Genomic DNA, 20,527 nt, shown 5'->3' on the forward strand with positions numbered 1-20,527 from the left:
AGTCCTGGCGTCGCTTTCATGGCCACTCGCTTCATACAGATGATTTTCATTGTGAGCTGGTAGAAGGGAGACTGTATAGGTCAGTAATGGCTGATGTGTGTGTGATCAGCTTAGAAAATACTGGCAGTCGGCTACGTTGGCCTCTTAGTGATCTTCCTTCCCGGAGCTCTTTGGGGACAAGTCACTGAGCTGCTAAGACGATGTCACCTCCAGCACACGTGCCTACTGTACATACGCTGCCTGGTCCAGCCTCTCAGTCTGGCTTGGTGCCATCTGCACTCACAAGGGACGTGTTCCCCGAGGTGTCAGGGCCCTAGAATCCAAACGTTCCCTTTCATTTCTGGTGAAAATAACTGATAAACATTGGCAAATCTGCTGCGTTGTGCGGCTCTCTGCATTCCAGTTCCATCTCCATTGAAATTGTCTCGCTGCGTATCATAAAGACTCAGCTGCATACACAGTGTTATTAAAATGGCCAATAAAGGTGAGCAAGAATCCACTTAAGATCGTCCCCATTTTCCCTCTTCAGAAGGCCAATCTGTCTTTGGCCCAACACAGACCCGATTATCAAATTACTTGGTTAGGAGAAAGAACAGCAAAATCCAGAGGCCAAAGTCTGTATACCTGATGATCAATTTAAAATTTGAAATGCGGGGAAGAAGAAGTTCTACCCAGGATTTTTGTTGACTCCCTGTTTAAGGTCAGCCTGTATTCTAAAATCTGACAACTAAAGCCAGCAATCCCTTTCGTGTATCTAGACTTCGCTTAGTAACTGGGAAGCTGATCGTTTGCAGGCCTGCTTGGGGGAGGATAGAGACAACGCAGAGCCCACAGCGTATTGAGTCCTCAGTTGCCACATCTGTGAATAGAATCAAACCGTGACGTCTCAGGGACAGAAGGGCCAGTTCAACCCTTTCATTGTACCAAAGAGGAAACCGGATACGTGACAGATATGGGAACATTAACAAGCGTACACGGATGGGCAAGACAAGAGAAAGAGAACAACAAAGCCACAAATTCTTCCTGTGGAAGAGCTGGAACGTCAATGATAACTAATTGCATACATTTGGAAAAGAAGGTAAAATGGGGAAAATCCAGTGTGGTGGATTTCTGTGTTCTTGTTTTGAGGAGCAAAGTGACGCTCTCAAACTGCAGAAACCTGTGTCTGTCTTTGGTTCTCTGTCTCTTTCTCTCTTCCTCCTCAAACAAAAGCTTCCACATACCCAATTAAGCACATGATTCTGGAAAAAGTCTTTTAATATAAATTCAAGATTTCTAGTTCCCTGTAAAGTTACAGTAAATCTACCACCTGTCAGACTTTTTCCAACACCCGAAATAATTTGGCCGTAATCTGTATTTTAAACGTGGAGAGAGGGCAGTCATTCACTGGTAAAGAACAAAATGAAAGCAATATCTAGGAAAAAGAAGAGAAGAAAAGAAGAAATAGACAAGGGCCTCCCAATGGGCAGGATAAGCTGCCTCTGGGCAGCTGTTCCCTGTAGGAGGGGAAAGACCCTGCTGGGAATACCATACGAATGCAGCCACAGTCCAGGCTTTTACATTTTTATCTTTGCCTCATTGATTGGCCTTGATTTCCTACCACATTGAGACAGAAAGGCAGCAGAGGACTTGGTAGAAAAAATTATTTCTTTCTTTCAAGCACTTTCTGACCTGCTCGTAAGCTTTCCAAATTACAACAGCAATTAAACATGAATCCTTGTCATCATCATTATGTCAATAATTGTTCAAGGAAATAACTAAAATGAAATAGAACTGCTGGACTCCTTCCAGAACCTCTTTTCAAGACATAAACTAATGTCGAAAATGATGACATAATGATTGGTTAGTATCTCCAACTGGGAAATACTAGAAATTAGCCACATAATCAGTGATAAGTACACATATTAGTAAGAACCAACTCTAGCTAGACAGCAAGCTCTTATCTTTGTATCTCCCCCAGCACTTAGCCCATAGATTTAGTCAGGCAGGCAGATATTCAGTCAATAAACTTTTATTTTTTAAGAATATGAGATCAAGACGTATTAATTTCTTGGGGTACAAAGAAAGGCAAAAAACAAAATCTAAAACAAAACTTTTTGCTTTTGAGGAGTGTACATCCTAATGGAAGAGATGTATAAATATCTGGATATATACAAGATATGTACATGATAGAAGAAGGAAATCTGAAGAAGCATCGCTGGGAGCTAGATGTGTATGTTTGGAGAAATAGGGCAGGACAGAGCAGGAAAATTCTCCAGTAAAGACTTTACACACAGTAGGCACTTAAGAATTATTAAATAATTTTATTTACTTGAGAGGCTTTCTGTTTTGTTATTGTTAAGATGGAGAAATTATCTCATGTTACACAAAAGGTTCATTTAAGTGGGTCAAACTATATCTTGTGAGATTTAGCTCCTCCAAACACTGTTGCATGCTAAATTACAATATTAGAAGTTAATTATACAAAATATTAGACATTTTTTAATTTTATAAATGAGAAAATAAATAAGAATTTCATATAGCCCTATAATTCTCTATATAGAAAAACTTTACATTGGTCAAAATATAGCATTATAGCAAAAATATAGATAGATAGAAAGATAGACAGATAGATGATAGATAGATAGATAGATAGATAGATAGATAGACAGATAGACAGACAGATAGATAAAAATAACCAACATATATGCCAGGCACCTAATAATTGCTAAAAATTTCATAGTCTCACATCACTTGATCTTTACAATGATACTAGGTAGTAGCTATTATTATTATCACCATTTTACTTGTTGTTCAGTCTTTCAATCATATTGGATACTTTGTGAGCCCATCTGGGACCTTCTTGGCAATAATACTGGAACAGCTTGCCATATCTTTCTCTGGCTCATTTTACTAATGAGGAAACTGAGGCAAACAGGTTAAGTGATTTATCAAGCATCACATAGTCAGTGTCTGAGGTGGGATTTGAACTGAGGTTTTCCTGACTCCAGTCTTAATTGTAATTATCTTTATTTCAAATTGGTTTATGTGTGTAAGTGAAGTAAGACCTGAGGAAACTTCAATGATTCACTCTGCCACCTAGCTGTCTTCCACCTGGAAACCTTTTACTACTCCAGATAAGAGATTGAGAGATTAAATGACAGGATGGCATCATTCAGTTGCTGTGTCAGAGTCAGGATTTCAGCTTTCCATGAATGTCCATGTTCTAGGCACAACGCTTTTTCCATCACACGATGCAATATCATACTTTCCTTGACTGACAGGAGCTGCTCCAGCTATGCTGGCACAAGCTCTGAGAACTCAGGTCACCTCTAGCCCATAATCTAGCACTGAAGTAAGGCTATATGAAATATGCCATCATTAAATATCTTTAGGGATATTATTCCAAAAGCAAATGTAACAAAATAGAAGAAAACAAATAGACATTTTTAGCAAGTAAAAATATGTACATTGATGGGAATTTATTATAGAATTGAAACATTCATTGATATACATATTAATTCACAAACATATATCCAGTTGCCACAAAAGTCTGGGTGATTCTTTGCTTCATAGAGTCTAAAACCAAATTCACAAAACTTTTCTGATGCAATTGTCTTTACTAAGTGGGCTTTTTAAGACCAGGGAAGACGTTTTATGTCTTCTACTAAGTTTTCCCCCAAAGAAACTACAGTAGCAAAATGAATGTAAAACTGATTTGAATACATGAAATCACTCATCTTGGCTATTTGCTTCATCATATAACTAACGATAACTCTAACTTTAGTTGCAGAGCAAAGCCTCAATCTTCACTAAATCAGAAATCTCTTTCCTTTTTTTCTTTCTTATTTCATACCTTTTCTTTGGATCCAAATATGGATATTATAATTTTATCGCATTCAGTTTTGGATTTTTGTTGTTTCATTGTCTTCACAGCATTTAGCACAATGTCTGGAACATGCTAAATGCTTGGTAAACATTTGTTCATATTTATGTTTTTGGAGATATTGTATAAGTTTTCCCCTTTGAGCCTACATATTTCACTTTGCATCAATTTATGTCTTTTCTGTGCATTTCTAAATTCTTCATATTTATTGCTTTTTATGGCACAAGTTACAAGCTTGTGACATTCATGTGCCACAGTTTATTTTAATATTACTCAATTGAATAGTACCTGCTTTGATTTCAGTTCTTAGCTAATTCCAAAAAGCATGACTATAAATCTTTTATTATATATGTGATCTTCATGTCCTCATTTATATTTTAGAAATACATGCTTAAGAGTGGGCCCAAAAGTATCACTTTCTTAGCATAATCCAAATGGCTTTCCAGAATGGCTGGACCAATTTGTAGCTCTTCTAACAAAGAATTAGTCATGTATATTTGTATGTTTCCACAACTCCTTCAGCATTAACTCTTCCCATTTTTGTCATCTTTGAATATTGACTTGATGAGAGATGAAACCTCAAAATTGTTTTAATTTACATATCTTTTCCGATTAATGATTTAAAGTAGTTTTTCATTTGGTGGTTAATAGTTTGATTTTTTTTGTATTTTAACTATAATCTTTCAATCAATTATCCTTTGAGAGGGTAGCTTTTAATATTAGATCTTTCAATTAATTGCTTATATGTCTGGAATATCATATGTTTTTATTTGACATATTTCCCTTTTTATTCTACTTGTGTTGATTTTTTCCATGCAAAATATTTATCAATTTCACATTAATCTAAATTATCTACATTTTCTTTCATGGTTTCATGGTTTCATTTCTCTATTTATATTTAGGAATTTAACCCCTATCTTTAGCTATAAAGATAGTTGATTTATATCTCTTCTGTTTTCTTTTTGTAACAGGATTTTTAATCCTCACATATCCATTTTGAATTTGCTGTGCTATTTGATGTAATATATCGATGTAAACTTAATTTCTCTGAGACTGTTCTCCTAACACTTTTTGCTCAAATAAGGGTTTATCAAATACTGAAATTTTGAGTTAATTTTTTAAAAAAGTTATTCCTTTTTATTTCTATTTCAGTGGCCTAATGTTTTATTTTAACTAGTTCCAAAAGGTTTTGATAACTTCTTCATAGTATTACTTGAAGTCTTGAAGTGCTTTTATTACTTTTTATCAGTTTCCCTTAATATGCCAGATCATTTTTCCCTCCAACAATTTTTAAAGTATTTTATCATTCTTTGTAAAGAATATCTTTTAGTGGTTTGATTAGCACGCACTAAATATGATCATTAATTTAGATAATAATGTGATTTTTGTTTTATTGGCATGACCCAGTGATGAGCACTGAATATCTAAAGTCCTAAAAAAAAGAAGGGGTGAGGAAGGAGTTTGGCAAAATTAACTGGCATATCAAAAAAATCTGACATTATATATAATGTTCCATACCCAGAGTCCCTAATCTCTGCAAAGAAGGGAAAGAGGTGCCTTGGAACTTTACTTATATTAAATATATCCTCAACTTGGGCTGACTTTTAACTTCTCTTTCCTCTCAAAATAGCACCTCTATATTTTCTGAACTCAGTTTTCCATTAATTAATAGCATGGATTTAGACAAGTAACTTAAGCTGTCTGGTCTTCAATTTCCTTCCTTCCAGTCTTAAACCTATGATCCTGTAATCTCTCTTTGCCTCCAACTTTCAAATTGTTTGACTAATTTTCCAAATTATTTGTTTAAGTCTGTAATAAATGAGCACATCATTCCATTTAGTAGCAAGAAGGGATTTAAAAGACTGATTAAATATGTAAAAATGGGATTATAATGGAAAGAGGTTTACAAATCTGTGCTTGAACCAACATGCTTTCGGTATATACTCCTGGGGTTCTTTTTCCTCACTTTCCTCACTAAAACAAGCAGAACATGTATTTGAAGAGCAAATCACTAGCCAGAGGGCTGCCTGTCTTTTTTTAGCAATGTGAAACTTACTTAGGTCATTAAAAACATTAAAAAAATATTTCAGGAGAAAAAAATGGATTGCAACCTGGCACATCCCTCTGTTGACAATTGCACATCAAAATTAAAAGTTGTCATTTTCAAGGAAAGTTCATCTCCTGAGATATGTTGAGAATATCAATAAACTCTTTTAAAAATTTCATTTAAAATGTTTTATTTTGTGAGCCAATGAGGATGCCTATGAAGCAATTACTAATCCCCATGCCCTAGCAGGGTATCTATAGCATATTAGCCAAGAGGAACCTCTTAATCTTGCAAGCAACCTGTTTCAGTATCTGAGCAGATATCAGCTCAGATTAATGATTTACAGACACTCCTTCAATGGGCCACCAGCCAAAACCTTTCTTTCCCCTGGAAATTCCTCTAAAGGATGAGAAAAAATCCTCTATATACATTTAAAATCGTTGGATGCATTCTGGCCTCATCTTCAGATTATCAATGAAGACTCCCTCTGACTCTGAGATCAACTGGAATTTCTTCAGTGTCTTGGACCCTATCGAGCTGGAATATTCTGGAATATTTCTCCACTATCTTGGCCTTCTACTATTGTTGAGTTTTTTGTTTGTTTGTGTGTTTGTTTTTGTTTTTTTCTGAGGACTACTATTTTGGAGATGAGCCTACGCCTGCTATATTTCATTGGCATCCTGGCAATGTTTCTATCATAGATTTTGCTACTTCATGGGTATCTACACACACACACACACACACACACACACACACACACACACACACACACACACACACACACACAGCAGGTCCCCTCTATGTTTTGTTCACCTCCCATTAGAATATAAGTTCTATAAGAGCACCGACTGTCTTTCTATTTGAATGAAATTGTATTTATTTTTTCCTTTTCTTTCTTTCTTACCTACTGTCTTAGAATCGATAACAAGTATCATTTCTAAGGCAGAAGAACAGTAAGGGCTAATCCACTGGGGTAAAGTGACTTGACCAAGATCACACATTTAGGAAGTGTCTGAGGACAGATTTGAACTCAAGATCTCCCATCTCCAGACCTGGTCTATATCCACTGAGTACCTACTGTCTCTGTAATTATATTTCAGATATAATTTTACCTTCCCAATATCATTAGAAAGCAAAGCATCTCCCAGCTATGTTGCCAAAGTCCTTTTCAAGAAGAAATGATCTGAGCCATGTATAAAGAAAGGAGTTCTATCAATTAAGGTAGACATGAACTTCTTTCTACAGAGAGCAAAATCTTTAAGGTCTAGGCACCTTCATAAAGGAGACAATAAGGAAGGGCTAGATGCAATCGCCACTATATCTGAAAAATACTTTAATACTTATCAAATGAGTGTTCCTGGAGGCCAGATCTGAGAAATCACTGAAGCAGAGTCTTCCTTTTTCCCAGGGAAGAACTGATTCATTTTAGGCATAATTTCTGGGAAGTGTATGATGACAAAACTGTAGTCATTTCATGACTATATGCCAACATTCAATAATACCAGCTGTCTGAGGATGATATAGCAATGACAAGCCAAGTGAGTATAATAGAAATGGACCCAATTTCAGATTTGCTTCAGTATGAAATGGATGCTCTGATCAGAAAAAATAATGCCAGGAAATGGGCAGGCCATAAGGAAGAATGTGTTTTATCTGAATGAGTTCTTTTTAGCAGGTGGTAGCATCTTTCTCTTGATCTGGTAGTTCTTGAACTTGGCTATAACATTCCTGGTCATTGTCAATTGGGGATTAAATGCAGGAGGTGAACTGTGGATTTTTTCAATCTCCACTGTACCCTCTTGTTCAAGAATGTTAACAAAACCAATGTAACCAAAATCAGAAGGGTAGCAACAAATTGGGAAACAATCTTCATAAAAACCTCTGACAAAGGTTTAATTACTAAAATTTATAAAGAACTAAATCAATTGTACAAAAAAATCAAGCCATTCTCCAATTGACAAATGGGCAAGGGACATGAACAGGCAATTCTCAGCCAAAGAAATCAAAACTATTAATAAGCACATGAAAAAGTGCTCTACATCTCTTATAATCAGAGAGATGCAAATCAAAACAGCTCTGAGGTATCATCTCACACCTAGCAGATTGGCTAACATGACAGCTATGCAAAGTAATGAATGCTGGAGGGGATGTGGCAAAGTGGGGACACTAATTCATTGCTGGTGGAGTTGTGAATTGATCCAACCATTCTGGAGGGCAATTTGGAACTATGTCCAAAGGGCGATAAAAGACTGTCTGCCCTTTGATCCAGCCATAGCACTGCTGGGTCTGTACCCCAAAGAGATAATAAGGAAAAAGACTTGTACAAGAATATTCATAGCTGCGCTCTTTGTGGTGGAAAAAACTGGAAAATGAGGGGCTGCCCTTCAATTGGGGAATGGCTGAACAAATTGTGGTATATGTTGGGGATGGAATACTATTGTGCTCAAAGGAATAATAAAGTGGAGGAATTCCATGGAGACTGGAACGACCTCCAGGAAGTGATGCAGAGCGAGAGGAGCAGAACCAGGAAAACATTATACACAGAGACTGATACATTGTGGTACAATCGAAGGTGATGGACTTCTCCATTAGTATCAATGCAATTTCCCTGAACAATCTGCAGGGATCTAAAAAAAAATACTACCCACAAGCAGAGGATAAACTGTGGGAGTAAAAACACCACTGAAAAGCAACTGCTTGACTACAGGGTTGGAGGAGATAAGACTGAGGAGAGACTCTAAATGAACACTATAATGCAAACTCCAACAACAGGGAAATGGGTTCGAGTCAAGAACACATGTGATAACCAGTGGAATAATGCGTCGGCTATGGGAGAGGGAAAGGCGGGGGGGGGGGGGAGGGGAGGGGAGGAAAAGAAAACGATCTTTGTTTCCAGTGAATAATGTATGAAAACGACCAAATAAAATAATATTAAAATAAAAAAAAAGAATGTTGGGGCAGTTTTTTTAAATAATTTCCTGTAGAATGATGTCCAGGATTTTTTTTACATGATTTTCTGGTAGTCCAATAATTCTTAAATTGTCTTTCCTGGATCTATTTTCCATTTCTGTTGTTTTATCAATGAGGTATTTCATTTTTTCATTCTTTTGATTTTGTTTTATAGACTCCTGCTACCTTATAAAGTCATTTGCTTCTAGTTGTTGGATTCTAATTTTTAAAGATGGAGTTTCATCCCTGGATTTTTGGTCACCCTTCTCCTTTTGGTTTGTTTTTCTTGGTAGGTCATCTTTCACTTTCTTTGCCTAATTTTCGAGCTGGTCAATTCTGGATCTTAAAACACTATTTTCTTGTTTTAAGTCATGTGCCTCTGTTTCCAGATAACTTATTTTGCTTTTTAAGTTCTTTTCCCAATTGTCTTGTCTCTCTTAATTGTTTTTTTTTATTTTGTTTTGAGTTCTTCCAAAGCCTATGTCCAATTCACTGGAGTTCCTGTGGTTTTGCTTGGTGTTCCTTGGTCTTCCTCTGTTCCATTTGTCCTTTGTTCATTACCTGGCTATAAAGTGTCCATTGTAATTTCTTTTTTCCTTTTCTGTTGTTTACTCATACCCCCTCCCCACTGGCTATAATTTTGCTTCTCTGTTTATTTTGCTGGATCTGTGAGTTTGGACTATTTTGTCTAGAAGGTGCTCCTTCTCTGCTCTTTTGGTTGACTATATTAGGCTGATGGAATATCAATGAGCCCTGAGACCAGATCTTCCCCAGCTGCTAGCAGACGCTGAAGGTGGAGATGGAGGTGTGGAGGCTGAAGGTAGTTCCCCTCATCCTCCTCTCTTCCTTTCTGCCTGCCACCTCCCTGCCAGTCCACCTTGGTCCCACAGCCATATCAAACTGGCCAGCAAACTGTCCTCAGGCTGTGACTATGCCCTTTTCAAGGATGGCATTGAGCCTATGTGGGAAGATAGCAGGAACAAACATGGTGGCCGATGGCTGGTCAGCTTGGCAAAGCAACAGCGTCAAAGCAACCTGGATCGGCTCTGGCTAGAGACGCTTCTTTGTCTGATTGGGGAGGCCTTTGAGGAGTACAGTGAGGAAGTATGTGGGGTTGTGCTCAATGTTCGCACCAAGGGGGACAAGATAGCCATCTGGACCAGTGAGGCTGAGAACCAGCCAGCTGTCACCTTTATTGGACGTGTCTACAAGGAGAGGCTGGGACTCTCTCCGAAGGTCATTATTGGCTACCAGGCTACCAGGCTGATTCTGTCCTGGTTGCAGACTTCCTTTGGGATCCCAGTTGGCCAGATCCTTACCTCTGCTCTCAGTGTGGTCAATAGGGGAGGGGTGTTGGAGATTGAGTTTCTTTGCCCTCTGAAGGCTTCTTATCTGCCCTGTTGATAGACAAGATTAAGCCAGGAGGAGCTGATCTGTAGAGATGGATGTGCCCTGAGGCCAAAACTTTCAGAGTCAGAGGCCCACAATGGATCGTAGTGGCTAAAGGCTGTGACCAGACTGGCCTCCTTTCTGTCCCTCCTCCAGCTACCTCCCTGCCAGCTGTTGTCTCACATAGCTATGGTAGCAAGGCACTCCCTCTGGGCGGGAGCCCTCCTCCAGAGATCCCAGGGACTGCCTGAGTCTCAGCACAGCAGGTGGGGGAGGGGTCCTTAAATCTGAGAATTCAGCCTTCTCTGTGTACCTTTTAAGTTGAATCGATCAGGAGGGTCCCACAGCTCTTTCCTATGTTAGATTTGGTTTTCTGTCCCCCTGGAAGCATTTGTTTTTGAGGAAGGGTTTTCACAGAGGGCTTGACTTTTTCTGCTTCTAAGTGGTCATCTTGACTCCGCCTCAATAATGTTTTAAATGGGCTATGATGGCAGCTGCCTGCGTGGTGGCAGCCTTGACTAACCCTGAACTGCCACATCCTGTATAAATGTCAGCTACAATAAGATCACCCTTGATGCCCCGAGACAGGAAAACAGCCGAGTGACAGGCTGAGAACCACAAAGGAAGGGGAATAGTCCTATCTGCACAGTGAGGATGCTGAATGACTGTCTTTAGTAAAAGAGATCCCAGGGTCCTATGCCCACCGAAGCGTAGCATCACAGTCATCGTGCCCGTAGACACTGATGACAGACCTCAGCCTCTTCCGTTCTTATAAAGTCACCAACTTGATTCATTAACCTGTATTGACCACCTCCATTCCTAACCCTCCCAACTAAAGGTGAAAAAGAAAAGTTATACCCACAGGGATACCAGAGGGTACAGCTAGGAAAATGACTCCACTCATATGGAGGTGGCGCTCAGAAAGAGGTCGTAGTTCTCTTCCCAAACCTCATTATATCTACCACCAAATGTGGAAGAGGCAATTTTTTTCTAGAAAAGTAAAAGAAAGAAAAGAAATTTTGCGACTTTTGTTAAGTCGTATTAAAGGGGCAGCGGAAGCAACATCATCAAGCTTTCAACATAAATTTCATATATCAAAATTATGCTTTAAGTACAATTTTCTCTTTCTTGGTACTGGACACAATGCTTAACACATAAGCAAGCCCTTAACAAATGCTTATTAATCTTACAAATCATAAAAGCCCAAGACCTTCCCCTTACAGATGGGGAAACTGAGGCCTTTTGTGACTTATTCAAAGCCATAAAGGTAATCAACTGAAGTTACACAGTATAAAACCTAGATTTTCTTAATTTAAAATTTTATTTAATTATTTTAGAATATTTTCACATGGTTACATGATTCATATTCTTTTCCTCTACTCTTTCTCACCCCCATCCCAGCCAACAAGCAATTCCACTGGGTTTTATGTGTGTCATTGATCAAGAACCTATTTCCATATTATTGATATTTGTATTAGGGTGATCATTTAGAGCCTACATCCCCAATCATATGCCCATTGACCCATGTGACCAAGCAGTTATTTTTCTTCTGTGTTTCTGCTCCCACAGTTCTTCCTCTGAATGTGGATACATTCTTTCTCATGAATCCCTCAGAATTGTCCTGGATCACTGTGTTGCCACTAATGGAGAAGTCCATTACGTTCGATTGTACCACAGTGTATCCATCTCTGTACAATGTCCTCCTGGTTCTGCTCCTTTCACTCTGCATCAATTCCTGGAGGTTGTTCCAAGAACTAGAATTTTTTTGAAAGCCAAAAACCAATTTGGAGGGCCATATGTGAAGAGCACTTAGTATATCTATGTCACTTAAGGATAGCTTCAGTGCTGATGATGAATTAATCTTTTTTTCAAGAATGACTTTTTTTTGCACTTCTGTGTCTGTATAACTGAAACTAAAAAATGGTATTGCATTAAGTAATCATCTTTTCCATCTTCCCTCTAGTACCTCAGGACTTTGTATGGATTGTAGATGCAATGGATAATCAATCTGCCATCCTCAGATATCTGTGCGTTTCCCAAATAGCTAGCTGTTTGGGGTGGAGATGAAGGTGGGGGACAGTGCTGGACAAAACTTCCAAAGTTGGATCACAAGTATATAATAGATAAAGCTGGAAAGAACTTTATATACTGTCTCAATTTGGAGATGAGAATACTATAGCAGAAGGACATGCATTTCAAGTAGAGTCAGAATTTGAAAACATATCTTTGATATCCATATTTAGCCTTCTTTCAACTGTACAACTGGAGGAAATGCAATTCAAATGAACAAGAACTAAGTGCGTACTCTGAGGAGGGCAGTGTCATAAAATAAAAACAAAAACATGGCCTGCTCACGTGAATTTTACAATCAAATGTGCTCATATGATAATACAAAATAAATATGGAGTAAATTCAAGATAAAGGAGAATATGAACAATTAAGAAATTCAGGGAAAACTTCATGTAGGCAGTGGCAACAGAGCTACGAATTCCAAAATGTTTGGAAATCTAAGAAATAGGGAGACACCTAACCTCTCTGACAGCCACAGATTCTTTATCTGTAAAATGGGAACAGTGCCTCCAGGACTGTTATAAGGATTGAGTTGTAAAGTACATTGTAAACCTTGAAGCACTATACAAATGATAAGTGTGATCATCATTATAGACCGCAGAAATTGAAATTTAAAAGATATGAGTTCAAATCCTGCCTCAGATACTTGCTAGTTATATGACTTTAGGCGAATCATTAACTTTTCGGTTATCAGTTTTCTCATCTGTAAAATGGAAATAGTAGCCATCCACTTTACAAAGATGTGAGAATCAAATGAGATTTATGTAAAACACTTAGCAAAACTTAAAACATTATATGAATACTAAATATTATCATTCATGCATCTCTTTTTCCACCATTAATGTATAAGTCTGAAAGCAAGGATCATGCAATTTTTAGTATCCCAGTGCTTTGTGGGATATAAGTTCTTAATAAATATTTTTTATTTTATTTTATTGGAAGTTTTTGAAGGGCAGGGGCCATAGCTCTCATTTTTAATGTATCTTTTCATTTTTTGTATCCCCTTGGTGTGTAGCATTGTTTTAGACATTTAATAAGTACAGAATAATTCTTTAATTGTTGTGTTTGACCTTGTACAAATCATTGAAGTTTCCTCAGGTTTTACTTCACTTACACACATAAACCAATTTGAAATAAAGATAATTACAATTAAGACTGGAAGTATAATTTTTTTGTCCTGGTTGTGCCACTAACTAGTGAAATGAACTTGGCAAGGTCTGTAGGACTCAGTTTCCTTATGTGTAAAATGAAGAGATTTGACAAGATGTTTTTTAAGTTCTTTCTAGTTCTAACATTATAGAACTATTATTCGTTGATACTAGATGAGAACATAGTTTGAAAAATATTTAGTATATAAGAAAAGGATATTTCAAGTCCCAAATATAAAAGATAACTACATTGATAAAACTAGTAGAGACAATTGAAAATAAGTGAAACTTCAATCAAGTTAAAAAATATTTCTTCATTAGACAAACTACTGGTATAGTAGTAAACCCTTTAAATTTGTTTGAATTTTCATCCATTTATTTCTGAAACGTCTCAGAAGTGCAGTCATCTGGTTTCTGATTGGCTTTAAAATAATGTGTTAAATTTATGTGGGAGCCTTCACTTGAGAATATCATCTCCTGTCAGGAGGAGAGACTCACATCCTTCCTAATGATTCACTATGGTTTTGCCATTATCAGACAGAATTCAGCCCAAGGTTAAGAACAGCCAAAGGAAACTGTTTTGCCCAGAGAGTGGTCCTGATTAATGTCTTTTCTCCAGACTTATATTAGAAACATGGAGTGAAGTAGACTCAGCAAACAGAAAGTGAAATCAGAACAAAAGTATTTGAATAAGGTGAGGAACTTTGGTAGAAACAGCTAACAAGATGCAAAATGGAACAAGTTCGGAAGGGAAAGGCGGGTCATCAGAAAAGAAAGTAGGTAAAGACCTCAACCCCAGAAGGATTATCTATTTGATTTAATTTTTAAATATATAAATGTAAATTTTTCATCAGTTCTCCCTCTTATGAACTTTCTTTATCCATTAAAGTGCAACTCAGAAGCCTCCTAATAGCAGAGGTGAATTTAAGATCTTAATGCTAGGAAAAAATGCACGTAAGGGATAGATGACTGTCAGCTGCTGGAGGAGTGTGCCTACCTAAACTCTAGAAAATTTCATTATGAGTTTGACTAAAAGGTGGTGAATTTTTCAGCCATAACAACTTCTAAAGATGCTATGCATCAGAAACAAAACTAGAACCCAGGACTTCCTCACTCTGAGATCAAGTCTCTATTCACTATGCCATTTTCATCATATGTTTAGATTAAAAACAAAATCTTCCCTGTCGTTCAACTATTTATTTTCTCAGTTCTATACACATTAAGGGGTCACGATTTCACTTGTCTGTATATCCCCTCTACTGGCATGAGCAAACCTTGATATGATCTTTGGAAATCATTAGCCAGAGGTGGGGTCGCGGTGGAAGGAGTTCAGCATCAAGATCCAAGCTGCTAGGGATACGCTACTCCTAACTTAAGATAAGTTTACGGACAGCAGACAGAGTTGGTTACAGGGCTGATACTTAAGACATTTCCATTTGGTAGGAACTAACAAAACTTGCCGTATTTTGATGTTTTCAACTAAACGAAAGAAAGATACTTCTATGATACAATGAAATTTCAGAATATGACTCTTCCCACTAATACAGGAATCTAATTGAAGACTCACAGGGTTCTAAAGTATTTCACAATGATTCATTAGGGTATCATTGCATTTCTGTGACTCAGTGATTTGTAGTAAAGTAAAATATTCACTTCTTCAAACATGAAAATAACTATTATTTCTCAAAATGGACTTTAAAGATTACATAGAGTAGTTGAACTTCATCATTTTATATTTAAGAAAACAAAGGTGTAGAAAATAAGGGGCACTGATAAATTAATAAAGCTAATTAATGGCAGAAACAAGACTAGAAATTAGTTACTGACTTTTAGTCCATTAACTTTAATTCATTTTATGTGATATGATGTGATACATAATGTTATATACCACATCACATCAAATAATATGAATATATAATTTATACATAATATATATTATCACCATACTGTGGAAAGACTACAAGTTGAAAGACTTGAGTTCAAAACCCAGATCTGCCATTCACTATTTCATTTAACATTTCTCTGTGCTTCTGTTTTCTCACACATAAAATGAGAGGGTTAAATGTTTTTTTTTCCAACTCTAAGGTCTATGCATTGGATTGACCCAGTTCCCTTGCTCTCTCCCCAATATTGATGCTAATGTTATTTTATTTTCTTGGAGTTGTTTTCTTTATGCATTAATTTCATGTTTGAATATAAGGAATGATATGTTTATTTTTCCCTTCTAAGACTTACTTTCTCTTTCTAGGGCCAAAGACTCAATTTTGTATAGATGTCATAAGCTGGTAGCATTTGTGTATTTGTAGTATTTGTGTCTTGGAAACTTATCTTCTCAAAATAAAGTTACTAAATGTTATGGGGCAAAGCTCTGATGCAGCACTTTTTTAGCTTAACTTTGATGTTCAGATGAAATAAACCATGCATAAGTCATTAAACATTTAATCAAAATTTTATGTTGCTTTAATGCAGCAATATGCAACCCATATATACTGGTGCCTAGCTTCTCACAACCCACCCCACCTTGTTTTCATCAGAAAACCTGACTGACTGGGAGATCAACAGGAGATAGTAACTCCTATGATCTTGGTCACAGATTCCATATGATAGAGACTTTTATGCTTCTAGATCATCAGGAAGTTGAATTAGCTAAGGCAGGTACAATCAGATTTTGGAGCATTTTTGTCTTCTTTCAGGTAAAGTCTCCTTTTGATGTGGAAAGGAGGAAGAAGGTAACATCAGGGAAATGCTAGTCCTATCACGAATGCATAACATAAAATACTTAAGATCACAGAGGAAACCAATTATATTTAAGTACAGTTTTAAAAAATTAACTCAGAGACCCTAGATAAAGAACCTCTCTACTAGATCTTCATAAGTTTTCAGTTAGGTAATATATTTGTATTTAATTGTATTTAAGTAAACAGCTAATTAATTAGCCAGAATTGAACTCTTTGCTAAATTGGATATACTTAAATAGACTCCATGATCTTTTCAACATGGTGATTGCCTCCATTGGTATATGATGAAACTCCTCTAGCTCTTTTCACCCTGTAAAATACTTGACAAATGTCTGCCCCAATATTTTTGTTTGAGATTTGGTCAAATGTGCTGGAGATTTAGCCTTTTGATCTTTTTATACATCATGGTATTAATATAATACCACTAGGAATACCCATGTCTTGGGTACTCTTGCTCATGATACATGCTTAGCCAAAATCATTTTTAAAGTAGGAATGAAAGAGGAATGGCAAGATCAAACCTCAAACTATCCTAAAAACCATAATCATCAACACTCATTGGCACTGGTAAAAAATTGAAGAGATCAGGTAAACTAGTCCCAGAAACAATTCTATAGAGAACTATAATGTTTATCTTTGAGAGCTGAGTCAGTAGTCTCTCAGGGAAGAGGATCCTTCTGCCTAGAATGTGGCGATTCAGTCAGATAAATGGCAAGACGCATCATATGCTCAATCTGTGTCAGGCATCACACAGTGCTCTGCCATGGCACAGAGGTTGGTTTATTTTATAGATTCAGTGAGTACATGCTTTTCTGGCACACAATAATTTTTCAGCATGCATGATCTACAGATAATTGGATATGTCACACATTAACAAGTCACTTAATCAACATTTTATGATCATTTACTATGTTGCTACAGCAAAGATTGAGATAAATGGTATGAGTAGGGTGATTTGGAGGTTAATCCCTCCTGACCTAGGGTTGACCAGTGAGGAGAATCATTGTTACTTTTGGTCAGCTTTCACAACCAATCACAATTAGGAGATGGGTAACAAAACATTTTGTAGCTAGGTACAGGGTTAGAGGGCAATTTAAGGCAGACCAGAATTGGAATTTTCCTCAATTTCCAAGTTGTATATTTCTTGTGCTTGATTCAGGCACCTGGCAAGGTTGCTTGGTTGTTATGTAACAAATCAGTGGAGTGTGTCTTGTAGACCTGGACAGGAAGGTGATTGATCTTCTTGGCTTGCCTGACTTGTAATGGGAGTGAGTGTAACTCTGTGGAGAGGGAAAGGAGGGGGGTAATGGGTAATAATATCTGGTTTGAATTCTGTGAATGTAATATTTTAGGGTAATAATCTGGGTAGATTAAGGTGGGATATATGTGTGTTAACCCTATAAGCATTTGCTCTCATATGATTTCTCCTGTATTGGGGAGAGAGAACAATAATCATAATGATTCCATTAGTAAGAAAAGTTAGAGGGAGAAGTCACACAGAAGGGGGTTCATTGGGTGCCTTATTTTCTGGGGGCTACTTTGCAGTCTCCATTTCCCCAGACTGTGATTCTGTCAGGCAGCAGGGATGTGATGGTTCTCCAGAGTTTATATAACAAAAGACATTAAATATTATGGTAAAGATGCCCTATTCAACAAAAGCTGCTGGAAAAAAACTAGAAAGCAGCCTGGTGGAAATTGGGTCTATACCAACATCTTATTCCATATGCTTAAAGCCCAAATAAGTGTCTGAAACAAAGTTTTTAAACCATATAAATAAATAAATTTCATAACTTTGACTAGGGGATAAATTCTTAACAAATCAGGAAAACTAGAAGAGAAAATGGAAAATATTTATTACAGTAGGATCTTGTTTTATGTAACCACTATGATCCAAGACCTATCACATAAGCTGAAAATCATACATAAGAGCAAAACCCATTGTTTAATAAGAATTTCTTATATGAACATACCTAGACACTCTACTACTTTTTTAGGTTTATCAGAGCTACCATCATCACTATTCTTGCACTTTGAGGCCATTATCAAGGGCTAAATATCATTAATGAAACAAGCAGAAGCACTGCTCTCATGCAAATGTAACTTGTAAGAAAGAACTCTGGACAAAGACTATTGCAGGAGCTAACTTTGGAACAAAACAATAACTTAACACTAAAACTTCTCAGAGATTGAATGAGCATGATTAGGTGAACTGCTTAAAAGCTTTATACCACTTGAAAAAATGGCACAGATTTAGCACATAATTAAAAATGTTTATTTTACATAGTTTTCTCCATTTTTATTGTAAATTCTATATGTCTGAATTTGCATGTGTTGAGTTGACATGAAACAGTACTATTGTATATAAAACTGTAAAAGCTTTTTCTAACAACAAAATCAATACAGATTTATTAAAGAAATGATTAAATTCAAAATATTTCACAGCAAAATTTCTTTGATAAAGGTCTAATATCTGAGACATATGAGATTGATACAAATATGTAAGAATAAGTTCCATTCTCAAATAATTAGTTGATTGAAAGATATGAGCTGCCAATTTTCACATGAAGAAATGCTATCAATAACCATATGAAAACATACTCCAAATCTCTAAGAAAAATACAAATGAAACTATCTTTCAGATTTTATTTCACAATGATCAGATTGGGGAAAATGACAAAAAGGAAAGGTAACAATTGTTAGAGGGGCCGAGGAAGGACAAGAACACTAATGCACTCATCACAGAATTGTGGACTAGTCTAACCATTTTATAAAACTCTCTGGAACTATGTCAAAAAGTAATTGAAATATGTATACACTTTGACCCAATGATTTTACTATTAAGTATATACTACAAAGCGGTAAAGACAGAGGAAAAGGCTCATGCATACAAAAATATCCATAGGAACACTTTTGTTATATTTAACTAGGGAAAAAATGTGTCTAACATCTAAATAATGACTGCAAATTTGTGTGACTAGGCATAGATAAAAATGAGCATAATGGTCATAATAATATAGATGTGAGATACATCAGTTTTGTTGAAAAGAGAATAAAAAGAAAATAATTTTATAAAGAAAATCAATAAAATACACAATAGAAAGTACCAAAGAGAAAAAGTAAAAAGAGAAAAAGTGAGATGCAGACTGTTAGAAGAGCCATATAGAAAACTGCCCTTCAGATGAATGTGCTAAGAGGATCTGTTTGAAGATAGAGAAATGCCAAAGGTAATGATGGCATCAGCATTGTGGTCCATCATTCCATTTGCATGTGAAGATTTTAAGTATTAGTAGTAATTATCATAATTATAAATCAAATATTTGCTTGGAGATGATGCTTAAGGACCACTAGGTTTCCAGTTTTCAGAAATATAAATTTCTTGAGCTTTATCCGTAAGAGAAAAATGATTTACTAACTTCCAGGAAATTTTAATTTGAGATATTGGGCAAGTGAAAATGCCAGCTGGGAAGAAGTCAGTAGGAAAGTATAATCTGCCAGGAAAGTCTTATTTGTGTTCCTAGGAAGTTACTGATTAGAAGAAAGGGATTGATTTGCTGGTTGCTTGAAGAAAAAGGCTGGGGTAATCTCTGTGAACTTCCTTGGAAGGAAGTGATTACTGCTGAGGGCTTTTACCTTCAATCATTTTCTACAGCTTGAGAAAGGTGAGACCACTTAAAAATCCCTGGTTATTCTTTATCATCCTGTATGTCTTGAGAAGAAGAAAGGCTTTGAATCTCTTTTACAGTTAGAACAGATTTGATGTTCATGAGATCTGACGGGACAAAGCAGAATCCCTTGGAAGGAAGTCTTGCCTTTATTGCCTGGAAAGCCAGCCTAGGTGCTTCACAATTCCCTTGCTTAAGGAAGTTGCTTGTCATTAAAATAGTGGCACTTTCTCAGCACCCAGTTAAAGGTAGCTTAGTTGGGAAAGCTTATCGCTATTTCATCAGTTTGAGAGGAGAAAGGGAACAGCTCCACTGAGATGAGGATGTGAAGAAGAGAGTCCAAATGAGCACGTATGTGCTAGATTCCATGCCCAAGCGGAGCAAGCCAGGAGAAGAAGCCCACGTTTCTAAGGGAGCGAGAACAAGAGTCCAGTTCCCAGACTGAGTGGCCTGAGTCTGCATCTAAGACAAATAGAACTAATGAAGAGTTCTCTGCGTGTTTGCTGAGAAACCCAGGCCTGATGGCTTTCTACTTCTTCTGCATGCTCTCTTTTCCATGTTCTCCTTCTCTTTAGGGAGAAATGAATCCACTTTACTAATCTTGTTTCTTGAGAGTATCTTTTACTTTCTTTGATCATTTTATTTTTTCAAGAGTCGGA

At 36.7% G+C, this 20,527-nt stretch overlaps 1 protein-coding gene across 1 annotated transcript in view; it reads left to right on the forward strand.

Annotated features, from left to right (window-relative positions):
• Positions 1-10,501, forward strand: part of LOC100030355 (eukaryotic translation initiation factor 4E type 1B-like) — a 40,031-nt gene extending 29,530 nt beyond the window's left edge. The window contains exons 2-3 of the mRNA XM_056808525.1: positions 9,734-10,191; positions 10,407-10,501. Of these exons, the coding sequence (XP_056664503.1) occupies positions 9,734-10,191; positions 10,407-10,501 (553 nt within the window). The remainder of the gene's footprint in view (positions 1-9,733; positions 10,192-10,406) is intronic.
• Positions 10,502-20,527: the final 10,026 nt, after the last annotated feature.

Source organism: Monodelphis domestica, chromosome 8, assembly GCF_027887165.1.
Source record: "Monodelphis domestica isolate mMonDom1 chromosome 8, mMonDom1.pri, whole genome shotgun sequence".
Classification (NCBI taxonomy): domain Eukaryota; kingdom Metazoa; phylum Chordata; class Mammalia; order Didelphimorphia; family Didelphidae; genus Monodelphis; species Monodelphis domestica.